Consider the following 12,524-nt stretch of genomic DNA (forward strand, 5'->3'; position numbering starts at 1 on the left):
TTGAAGAGGGACCTCAAAGCACCAAAGTTAATTTGTAAAAATAGGCTGAGAAGAGGTCAAAAAAGTTTCACTTCAAACCGAGCAAAGGACTTCCAGTAAAGTAGCACGCTGATAGGACCTGAGTTGGTTAGGATTACTCAGGGAAAGATCTCAAGGTTGCAGTAGAATTTAGCACTGGATGTGTCAAAGCCTTTTCTGAGCAAAAAGGGCAAATGTGACACTAGGAATCATTCGGAAAGGGCTTGGAAGAAAAGCAGCAAGCAACATCATGCCGTCATATAAATCTCCCCGGCATCCCCCATTTAGAATTAATCAAGAGCATCGAACACCCTGCCATCTCCAGCATCCCTCTCTCTCACCTTCCTCAACAACAACTAGTATCTGACAAGGTTGATCGCCCACCTCTGCTGCAGGACAGAGTACCAACAAACCCCCTCCCATAGTGAAGAATCAAAGGACAAAGCTCAATTTTCCTCTCTCAGCTCCCAAAGATCCGTACGTCCTTATAACAGATCAAGCACTCCGAGAAGTGTAGGGAAATCCTTACAAGGACCCGTCGCCATCCAGCCTCCTTCTGTCTTTCTGAAGGGATAGAAAAGCCCAACTCGGATAACTCGGATAACAAATTTTCATTCACTGTCAAAAACTGCTCGCCGGGGCCAAGGAAGCAGTTAGCAGCACAGACCTGTGGTCTTCATTCTGACTGACTGGCTAGAAAGTCTACATTCTCCACTGAAATTCCGTGCTCCGATTCTGAGCATGCCTACGAGTGGCTTGTTTTGGAGGGTGGATGCGCTTGTACAAGCCACCCAATTGTCCCCCGGTGTTCATTGGGCAGCTTCGAGCCACCCTGAACTCCTGACCCTCTACAAGGCCACTGGGCAGAGGCCAAGAGAGAGAAAAAAGGTACCTACTCCTTTCAGGAACCCTTCCAACCACGATTTACACCACCAAACGGGGAGCATGAGATGGAGCAGACACGTTCTTTGGCAAATTATAAGAATTCCCAGGGACAGGATTCTAAAGCACAAAATTTACTGAAGATATCTTGCAGCCTCTGGAAAAGAGCTGATGGCCCCGTGAAGCTTCAAACAGGTGGACAAAAAATGAGTGCAGCAATATTTTCTGCTCTGCATCCACAGCTGGCGGCCCGGTCTTGAGTGATTTACCTGCTACTGGCAAGTCCAGCTTTGCTCGCTTCAGTTCTGCCATGGAGCTCTGGAGCTGCTCTATTACGAAGTCATCTTCGAAGAAGAAATCTTTGGCGAGAGTCTCCTGAAGAAATTCAACCAGTGCTTCCATTTCCAATTTCATCAGGTGTTCTAAGATTCGGAAAAACGCAAGATTAGAGAGCAGAAGCACCACAGTTTAAAATCTACCCCTCTGCCCCACATTATGGGAAGCGTCAAAATTAAATTATTTGAGTACTGACCTATAAGTAAAATGAACTTGTTATATTTTTTGGTTGGTAATGATAGGCGTTTTATATTTTGTGCCCTTAGAATTAGGCAGGGACATGTTAAAAATGTCTCTGAGGTTTTAGTGGGCTGCTGATTTCATTTATTTCGCCAAGGTGCCTTAGGGCATGTAGGCATTCTGATTTTGAAATAGGAACAGGTAACAGGAACTCCTAGAACAACAGAACTCTGAGTCATCTCCAGAGAACTAGATGATATAACAAACACATGGTTGCCGCCAAAAATGGCAGGCATGAGTAGAGTTTTGCTCCTCCAGAAGAATGTTTAGTAGAACTTCCGTTGCCTCCCGATGTCATTAGGGTCACTGTTTCTCCACCACCTATTCCACAGCATTTGCTGTCATTGCATGGAACGTGAGAAACGATCAGCACGATAATGACAAGACTCGAAGTAAATTCAATTGGACAATACACAGGAGAGAGAAAAATCATAAGTAGCAGGACACACACACACGTCCGCCTGATAGCACCGGTAGCTTCAATCATCAGAGACTTGTTTAAAAGAGGAGTTTTCCAAAGCCCCATAACTTTTATAAAGGAGGTACAGCAACACCTCCCAGAAAGCTCATTCTGGGTTCTTGGAGCTCTCTCTGATATCATATTATACCTTACCACAGTTAATATAATGTTCTCCAATGATAATGCTCCAAGCATGATGCTTCATGCCAGTTTCCATGTTCCTGTTTGTTGGAGGGTCCACAGAGTATCCAAATTAAGGACTGCCTCCTCTCATATAAGCCTACCTGTCTGTTCTGGTCATCTTCAAAGTTTCTGCTTCCGATGCCCCTGCCATTTCAGGCTAGACGGGTGGCAACCTGGGAAAGGGCCTTCTCGGGCATGGAGTCAAAACTTTGGAACTCCCTCCCCAGGAGATTCGTCTGTCTCCCTCTATTGTTGCCTTCTGCCAGTGGGAGAAGACTTTTTTGTTTTGCTTGGCATAGCCCCAGTAAGAGTTATTGGTCCTCTTCCCTGATCGTGTTGCGTGTGTTTCTATGTTTTTACTGAATTATTTTATTTATTCTTTATTTTATATGCCATTTTAATGTTGAAATGTTTTTAATGTTTGTTGCCTTGGGGCCCCTATTGGGGGTGGAACGGAGGCATAGAAATGTTTTAAATAAGTAAAATTAGTTTGTGTATTTGGGACACAGCTGTATGTTCTGCAGCTGTTCCAGGTTACCAGTATCTTCTCAACAGCGGTATCATTGCTTCTTCTGAAATAATCAGAAATAAGCAGTCACAAAACCTGCCCTTCCATGCAAGGGGGAACAAGTGGGAGGACACCCCCCAACGCTTTGTGAAAGAGGCCCATGAAACTCATCTTTCGTTCGGTGACTGACCACTCCAATATGGCAGATAAGTGTTTAAAGAAGGACGGCACTCTTACTTCTGTGCATTTTCAAAATGGTGTAAGACATCGCAGTGAGAACCCGTTCGCCTTCAAGTATGTAGACATCCCAGATCCTGAGGGTTAACCGAAAGGGAGTCTGCAAAGAGAGAGCCCAATGTCAAAAAGCAAACCCCCCAAAAAGAAGAAGCCCAAACTTTGTACCCCGCAATTGTGGTTGGAATGACAGAAATAGGAAACAAACTGGGGGCACTCACACGGTCAAGGAAACACTGGAAAAACCACTTCATTGTGTAAAAGCTTGTGGTAACGTCCTGGGAATCCTGACAAAAGGAGAAAGAAAAAAAAACTTCTTAATCCTCAGGAGAGAAGATAGCATCATGCCCCTTGGTCTCCACAGATCATTAACCAGAAGTTCAACAGCAAAGTATTTTTGATCTGCATCCGACTCTGACTTCTAGGCATCTGATTTACTATCAACTTTTCCCCTTCCCAGACAGAAGAATTCAAAACAACAAAACGCTCCAAGAAAAACAGGCACAATTCAGGGTGTGCTGTTTCCCAAGCAGAAAGATCAAAGTAGGTTACTTTCAGGACCACCACTTCCCATACGGTCTTATGAGGTCACATCAGGCTACCGGGGAGGGCCTGCGAAGAGTTTTAGTTGCACCTGCAGTGCCGCAAATCGGAAAACGTTCTAGGGGAGACATTTCCACTCTTGCGGTTGTCCCCGGTAGAACATTCTCCACTCCTAAAAAGATGCTGTTTCATAAAGTCAGTTGGTAATGTAGTGAATGGATGCTAGTCAAATCGGCAGGTTTATAGTTGTAATTTACTTTTATTTTGGTCCCTGGCAAGTGCATTTTACATCCATCTCTGACTGTGGGTTGGATTCCCAAGTAAAATCAGTGGAGTTCTGCAGACAAAATGAAATGTTTCTTCCTCCCTGTGTCTGGTGCAGGCTGCTGTGGGATGTGGGATTGGTGCTAGCGCCTCCACCCCCATTCCATTGACAGTTTTGGATCCAACCCATTATCTATACATTTCAACTATTCCTAGCTATTGGAGAAATCTTTCAAGATACTTATACAAAACATAAAATTAACATATTTTTATATATTTGTTGACTAAATACAAATCAAATAAATCCAATTGTGATTGATTTGCATTTCAAATTTACTGGAAAGCCCACAGGGCTGCCTGCAATCAGTTAAAATGTGTGCTGGGGCATAATGGTTAGAGTGACAGAGGAGGATCTGAAAGATCCAGGTTTGAATCCCCATTTTACCATGGAAGCCCACTGGGTGAACTCTGATCAGTCAGACACACACAGCCTAACCTACCTCACAGGGTGGTTGTGAGGATAAAAAAGAGGAGGGGAGAACACAGCAGCCTGCCTACCCAAACTTAGCTTCAGATGTAACATCGCTTCCTGAAAACTAACTACAAATCAGCAACCTTAGCACAAGTTCTCTTTTCCCTCTCCCCACAGCATTATTAGCAATTTACAATTGTACATGCATCTAACACTAACCATGTGCATGTGTGTAAAGTGCCATCAAGTTGCAGCTGACTTATGGTGACCCCCATAGGAAAGAAATGAACAGCAGTAGTTTGGCATTGCCTGCCTCCATGTAGCAACCCTCAACTTCTTGGTGGTCTCCCATCCAAGTACTAACCAAGGCCGACCCTGCTTAGCTTCCGAGATCTGACGAGATGGAGTTAACTGCTGCACTCTTATAAACAAAAAATTTCAAACGACAGTTCCAAGCGGGCTTGCAATCTACATTGTTTTTTCAATAAGCATGCACACAGTGATGGTTAATTCCTTCCTTGCAAAACACGTGAAGTTTACAGCTCGGGTGTATCTCCTAGAAAGTCTGAGAAAAGTTCAGAAGCAAATTAGGAAGTCCTTTGGGCTCACTTACATTAGCGTGCAGAAATTCTTCCCCCCTCCAATATGCTGATAATGTTGAAAGGAGGCAAAAAATTGCATGGCCCACAGCCCCCCATGCCTGGGACCCCATGGAGATTGTGAGATGGCCGTCAGCCAATACAGAAGGAGCAGCAGGCTAAATTGGGGATCAGATTCTCTTGCAAGAAGGAAGAAGGTGGAGAGAGTTGAGATGCGTCTCTTTAGAAAAAGATGTAAGATGTGCCAAGATACTCTCCTCTTCCAAGAGTGTAGTAAATGGACCTTGGCCTCAAGAAGTTCAACCAGACCTATGATGGAGCATCAAGCAAGCATTTACAGCAGCATCTGAACAGCAACAGAGGCTGCCCTGGGGGTTTTTTTTAGCCCAACAGTCGTTGTAGAAAATATTTTAAAAAGTCAAGTTATCCACTTGTGTAAATACACACTGGGTCAGTAGAATCGATGGCAGAAACAATTTGCGTCATTAGAGCTGACTCTTGATCTGGGAACAAAGGTGGTACTTGACGGTTAAGAAACCAATGTTTTAATATATATAAAAGCATTTACAAGCTATCTCACTCAACTCTGGGAAAACAATTCTAGTTATTAAATGTGATGCTGCAGTTAGACGCAGGATCATAACATATTTAAGGGCTGCACAGTCTGTTTTTGTTGTTAGATAACTAATTTAGGAGCACTTTGTTTATTCTAGTCTATTAAAATCAGCCATTCAGAGAGTTCAGGCCCCCAGATTAGGAAAATTACTGATCCGAGGCAGGATGGGATTGACATTTTATGCCCTAGAAAACAATTTTCCGCAAAATAAACAATATAAAGAGCAATGATTATAGTCCGCTGCTGTTAAAATTAAAATCTCAAATAGACTGCCTTAGAGATAACTTGGTTAGCGGCTTGCAGTTTTCACTATCCAATATTCCCCCACTGATAGGATCATTTTTTGAAAACAGTGAGAAAACAATAGGTATACATGGAGTGTCCTGTAAGTGCACTCACGGCAAGTGGAAAAATGTGCACACGCATATACTTATACAAAATGTAGCCTATTTGCTGAATAGACTTAAAATTAAATATTCCAATCTCAACCACACTTAGTTGGAATGAAATCCGACTGACTTTGGCAGAACCCTCTTTCCCAAAACACATGCTTTAAATCTGCACCCTAAGGCTCATGTTGATTCATATCTAAAACCATTATTTCTGACTGAAGAATCTGCACCCAAGTGGCTCGTGCGGGAAAGAAATATGCTGTGCTTCGACCTACTAATAGGCTTTTATAGTTCACAACCGTTCGAGTGCCACCAAGCTGAAGCAATCTTGAAAAATGCCATTTTCTGAAAGGTCTAGAGTTCGAAACTAGGGCATCCATAGGACTAAAGTTCCCTGGTTGGGGGCAAGCTCAACTCAGGGCAGGTGTGGAGCTGCCTGATCTCCTAACCATAAATTATGAGACTGGGAGCATCTCGTGCACATTCTCCCCCCCCCCGCCACACACACACTTTGTGCAGGGCATTTCCCGCTCCCTAACTTGGAACTAGTTATGGTTAGCATAATACCTACACCCGGGGGTCATTTCGTAGAAAAAGAGCTGGAGGAACTCGTTAGCATAACTTATTAGCATCACTCATTAGCATATCCCACGCCCCCTGACATCACCTATCCTGGCTGTTTTGGACCCAATCCTGACCATCCAGGGCCGAAATTGGGCCCAAAATGACAAAAAGGGGCTGAAAATGGCTGAAAAGGGGCCCAAAATGGTCAGGATCAGGCTGCTGCGGAGTGGGAAAGTGATCTGCCACCTGTCAGAGGCCTGATCCGGGCCGTTTCGGCCCCAATCCAGGCAGAAACAGGCCCAAAATGGCTGAGTCAGGTGGGCGGGGCCACCTGACGTGACCTCTTTGGGGAACTGTCGGAACTGCGTTCCTGTGCGTTCCTCCTCAAAATGAGCCCTGCCTTCACCAAGACAAAAGCTGCAACCCTAAGGACACTTTCCTAGAAGTAAGCCCCACTGAATAACACAGGACTTGCTTCTGAGTAGCCACTCTTTTGCACATGGCTTCTAAGTTGGCTTCTAACTAAGGCTGCAAAGCTCCAGTTTGCAGCTAGCTACAAGAACACTAGTTAAGACTTCATACTCACCAGAGAATCAAAGTTAAGAGAGAAACAGTCAACCACTTTGAAATAAAAATCATTTTTATTGCTTGATAATAAAAAGATTTCTCTCGCTCAAAGTACAAACCAGGGCACAAACTCGACTGCTTCTATGGGTCAAGTTTTAAATTAAGTTTCCATTAATGGTGCTCACAAGAATCCACAAAAACACTGAGTGATTCTGCACACGTTGGATAATGCACTTCCAATCCTCTTTATAGATCATTTGGAACGGATTTTTTTGTGTGCAGAACAAAAAATCCACCTCAAACGATTGATAAAGTGCATTGAAAGTGCATTATCCAACGTGTGCAGAATCAGCTACTGATACAAATGGGGAATTAAGATTGTTCAACTGCTGGGACACCTGCTGAAAATCTTAGATTCAATCCTCTGGCAGTGGAGCTGACCTCTCTTCGTAACCCGACAGAACCAATGCCAGTCAGAAGAAAATGTAATGGGTTGGAACCAACAGACTGGCTCCATATAGGGCAGCTTCAAATGTCCCCTAAATACCAACATCCTCATTAAATGTGGTGCTGGACTTTTTGCCAGCAAACAATGCCCTTTATCAGCTTCCTGTCTGTGGTGGCATTTTACTTACAAAGTGCTGCTTAAGCTTTGACAAACATTTCTTCATGATTTTGTCGTGATGTTCTTGAAACCTCAACAGCTTTGGAAAACCAGGAACAAAAAAACCTAAAATAAAGGGAAAAAGGAGGACAGGAGAGAACCACCAAAAGAATATGAATCACCAAGACATTCCCACAAAATACTTTCACAGCTTCAGGAATGTATTGCCTTTCAGCTACAGTCATTGTACACAACACTTAACATTAAAAAAAGAAAAAGTATCTCGGGGCCATTTAAAGTTCAACAAATTTATTTGTGGACTAAACTTTTGTGAGTCACAGCCCACTCTTGGATATAGGATGTGGTCTAGACAGCTGTAACGTATATGCTCACACACGGAGTGACTTCAAACACTGCAATTGTCAGGGCACACTGTACGACCACTCGTGCCCAGGGTTTGGGCTCATGTGCTCCTTCCTGTCCCCCCCCCTCCACGTGTTGTAATTCTTTCCTTACCTTCATGTTTTCTCAGAAAACCATAGTTTTCCATTAGACTCAAACCAGGTGTGCATAAACCATAGTTCATTCAGTTCATGTATAGTGGCAGACTGTTTCTCAACAAACCATAAATGGAGGGAATTGCAGAGTGCGAGGGGAGGAGGGTGCACACAAATCCATGCCATATTCCTCGTGGGAACATTACTTCTGAACCAACCCACAGTGGCTAAAAAGTATGGAGAGTTTTAAGGACAGTTACACCATTCTAAGCCCATTTACTTCAGCTGACTTAGAATGGCATAACTGTGCTTTGGATTGCACTGTGACACAATCGTTTGCAACAGGGATTTTTTTCTGGGAAAAGAGGTGGTGGAACTCAGTGGGTTGCCCTTAGAGAAAATGGTTGCTTGGTGTGGAGGGCAATCTAAACTCCCCTCTGTCTGGAGATCAGGGGGCGGGGCCACCCCCGCCATGTGACCATTTTCAAGAGGTTCCGGAACTCCGGTCCACCACGTTCCAGCTGAAAAAAAACCCTGGTTTGCAATTCACAGAGGAATTCAGGACTGAGTCACAGAACATATTCCCTGCTCCCACTGCACCATGGGGCACACTGGACGCGAGGTAATAAAACGTTGGGGCAACTGATTATCAAACCTGTGACAGCCAGCTATTTGTAGCCACACACATGATCCCGAAACACAGAAGAAACAATGAATCTCAAACTCTGTTCGCCCTCAGACTAGGGTTAAGAAAACAGTCTGCCTGAAGGTGTTTTTTAAAAAGTCTAACTGTGCAATCCTAAACAGAGTTACTCCAGTCTAAGCCCACTGAAATCAATGGTCATAGAATGGCACAACGCTATTTAGCACTGCATTGTAAGTTACCTAGTTTCCTAGGGATGCAAAAAAATCCCTTGCTTTTATTTCTGCTTTTTGATTAGCAAATTTGAACTAATTCATGCAATGTTTCAGGGCCTGCGGCAGCCCCTTAGAACTGTTGCACAGCAACTCCTTGCCTGCAGACATCACAAGAATTTTGGCACACTGCTGCAAATGGTTCAAAAATATCTCTTTTGTAGGCTTATCATACTCAACGCAGAACTTTAAAGAAGCAGAGTAAACAATTTTTAAAAATGCATCATTTGGATCATATTTACTATCTAAAACAGCCCAACTCATGGCTTAACAAATTCAGACCCAAACCGTCTACAGTCGAATCGGGCCTGGGTTCGAGCAAGCCTATTTCAACAAGATCTGAAATTGCCATACCATGCATAGCATGCTTGGGTCCCGAGAGCAGTTTTACCAGGGCCCAGAAGGCATCTTCTTCATTCATATACATAAGGAGTAAAGCTGTGATCTGGCTCATCCCTTGACAATATCCAACTTCCTGAAAATATAGAAGACAAAGCATTTAAGATTCTCCCGTCCGATAAACTGGTCATTTTGAGGGCGCAAAACCATCCAAGATGTGGAATAGCCATGGTCAGGTCAAGCATATGTTTTAAGATTCACACACAACTGTTTCCCCTCTTCCTTCCATTGTAGACCGGGGCCACGGCACTAAAGGGAATTAAACTCACTCATTGTTTTCTTGATAGAAATTGGCTTCCCTAAGCTGCTGCTAGTGTGCGGGTGAGGGAGACAGGTACCCAGGGCTTTTTTTCAGCTGGAACGCAGTGGAACGGAGTTCCGGCACCTCTTGAAAATGATCACATGGCCGGTGTCCCCACTCCCTGATCTCTAGATAGAGGGGAGTTTAGATCGCCTTCCATGCCGCAGTGCAGAGGGCGATCTAAACTCCCCTCGGTCTGGAGAGAACGGGAGGGGGCCACCAGCCATGTGACCATGTTCACCAAGGGTGATTTAAACTTTTAAAAACTCCCTTCTTGTTCCAGCTGACCCAAAGTGACATCATTGCGCGGTCCCAGAAGCGTGTGCACACTTTGCGCATGCACATGTGGTACCAGGGGCACCACTTCCCTCCAGGAGTTTCCTCCTGTGCTGGCAACCCACTGAGTTCTGCCACCTCTTTTCCCAGAAAAAAAGCCCTGCAGGTACCCATATTAAACTTGTCTTTTCTACTCACTAGGGAAAATCCATTTAAAGTGGTCATTTCTTTGCCAGAGACAGAAAGAAAAGTGCACATTCTCAATAGAAAGAATGGTTAGAAAGCAGGGAGTTGTATCTTTGTTAGACTCACTGTTTTACCAAAACCACAAGGCGCTACATAACTTGATGCTTACTACAGATTGATGTTTCAGTAATTTCCAGGTTATGGCAACAGGAGTCAGAAAAGTTTTGCCCAAAATTTGATAAAAGACAATAGCTATTAAATTATATGTCTCATATTTATTATGTATATACCTAGTAAAGACTAGCTAAATTTACAAAAAAGGTGATTTCTACCAGGAAAATGGCATGGTTAAAATTGCACTGGCCTCAATCCAGATAATTGCCTTGTTGCTTTTCAATAATAAAAGAAACGAGAAATTCCACATCTCATCCAGCCTCATCCAGAATCCTAAAGAGTAAATGGGAAGCTTTCAGGTCCAGTTGGCCAGAAGAAAACAGGGTTGTACCTGCCTGTAACTGTTGTTCACGGAGCGTTCTTCTGTGCAGGCATACATGAGAACTGTGCATGTGCATGCACAGTTCCCATGTGGGATTGCACAGAAGACACGACAATGAATTATAGTTCTATGAACTGGCAGGTAGAAGCGAAGGGAAAAGCTTGTCTACTGCAGGTGGTACGACAGTGCCCTGAGACTGTAAAGAACCTTCCAAAATGCAAATGGATGAACAGGGGAATAGATTTTAACCCATCTTACAAACACACCTCCTCTGTTGTTCTAATTGTACCTAGGGATTTATTCCACCAAGTCCCTGACACTTCAGGGCTAAACCAATTGTGAGAAGAGAATTCTGGGAAGATACCCCTACCCTTTTTAAAAGCAAGTGTCTGATTCAGGTCAGGATTATGGGGTGTGCGCGTGTGTGTGCGTAGAGAAGTTAAGCCTGCAGTGTGTTTTCACAACCTTAAATGGCCCCAAGAAGCTGCAATTTGCACCAATGTGGCACCTGTTGACAAAATGAGTGAGGGCTGAAAACGGCTGTGCGCACGCTCTCTCTATACTGCACCTGAACCCAAATCAGACACGCAGGAATGCTGGTGTCCCTTGCACACATCTTAAGAACCATTTCTTCATCTCAGAAGAACTGCATGGCAAGATTCTGGTGCACCAACAGTTTCTTGTATGTCCAACTTGAGAATTAAAATTAACACTAAAATCATCAAAAATGCTCGGTATTTTGCTCTTTTAACCATTTTTCTAGCCTGTGGAAGAGATCTGTGTAACTTGGGAGCAGGCATATTTATGTAGATTTTTATCCCACCCTATTCCAGAAGCTCAAGGTAAGCAATCATTTGAAAACAAAATCCCAAAGAAGAGGAAGGTATTTCTAGAGTTTTAAAATCTTACACAAAGATGAAAAAGACAAACATTTCCCCATTGTAATAACTCTGTATTAACATCCTCCCCACCCGTTTGGGAAATGTTTGTTGCTCCTGATGAAAGGCATTTTATTGACCTTATGACTTTTTTTGTAAAAAAGCAAGTTTCTAACAAGTAATGATTTTAGGTATTATACAAAAGGTTTTGACACTGTCTTGTCAAGAATCAATAGCATACTCTCTTAGGACAGCCAGGCATAATTAGAAACACTTCACAGCGCTTCTAGCCAAGAGGTAGGCTTGCTTACACACAGAGCCAAACTACAAGTGACAGCAGCCACGGGTCCATCCCGTGGCCACGACACCATTTCAGAAGCATTTGTAGTTTTTTATAAGTTGCTGTAAAGTCCCAACCTGGAGCACACATGGCAGCCCAAGGAGCTCTCCCCCACCATGCTTTTTCAGGTGCTAAAACTGCCCCCCCCCCATTACTGTTTCAGAACCTGAAAAGGTACAGCAGGGAGAAAGGTCTGGGGGCCCCTGCACCACATGTGGTCCCTGGACTGGGGCCTCACGGTAATCTTAACAGAACTACAAATGCTTCTAAAATGGTGTCAGTGGCCACAGGATGGACCGGTGGCTGCTGTCACTTTGGCTCTTGCTCTTTCCATTTTAGGGTTTAGCTTTTCTACCAACACTGTCGCCTTGTATTTTAAAAGTAAGCTGGAGATATAAGCAGAGAGATAGACGGGCTGTGACTTACTGTGTTATATATAGAATATGCAGCTAAAACATGGAATAAAGATTGTTGCCTAGAAAGAAACAAAGACAAACATAAATAAAGCCAGAATTTAAAACTGATTTCAACTGCGTAAACAAAAGGACTACAGAATGGGATTTGTGGTAGAAATTTCACAGTTTGGGTGTGTTTTGTACGCACTCAAGTATCAGGATAGTCTGGTGCATAAAGTATTTAGCAATAACTGGAGAGACTAATTTCCCACTCATTTAATGAAGCTCACTGAACTACAGGGTAGCTGCTGTGAGAGTTAAACAGAACAAACTATGTAGGCCTTGAAGAATGCCTTATA

At 43.6% G+C, this 12,524-nt stretch overlaps 1 protein-coding gene across 1 annotated transcript in view; it reads right to left on the bottom strand.

Moving 5' to 3' along the window:
• Window positions 1-12,524, bottom strand: part of USP6NL (USP6 N-terminal like) — a 171,303-nt gene that overhangs the window by 18,056 nt on the left and 140,723 nt on the right. Inside the window, exons 9-14 of the mRNA XM_054988917.1 lie at window positions 12,197-12,245; window positions 9,249-9,369; window positions 7,514-7,608; window positions 3,083-3,148; window positions 2,865-2,964; window positions 1,170-1,322 (exon numbers count right to left, since the gene is read on the bottom strand). Of these exons, the coding sequence (XP_054844892.1) occupies window positions 1,170-1,322; window positions 2,865-2,964; window positions 3,083-3,148; window positions 7,514-7,608; window positions 9,249-9,369; window positions 12,197-12,245 (584 nt within the window). The remainder of the gene's footprint in view (window positions 1-1,169; window positions 1,323-2,864; window positions 2,965-3,082; window positions 3,149-7,513; window positions 7,609-9,248; window positions 9,370-12,196; window positions 12,246-12,524) is intronic.

The sequence above is a fragment of the Eublepharis macularius genome, chromosome 9 (assembly GCF_028583425.1).
Source record: "Eublepharis macularius isolate TG4126 chromosome 9, MPM_Emac_v1.0, whole genome shotgun sequence".
Classification (NCBI taxonomy): domain Eukaryota; kingdom Metazoa; phylum Chordata; class Lepidosauria; order Squamata; family Eublepharidae; genus Eublepharis; species Eublepharis macularius.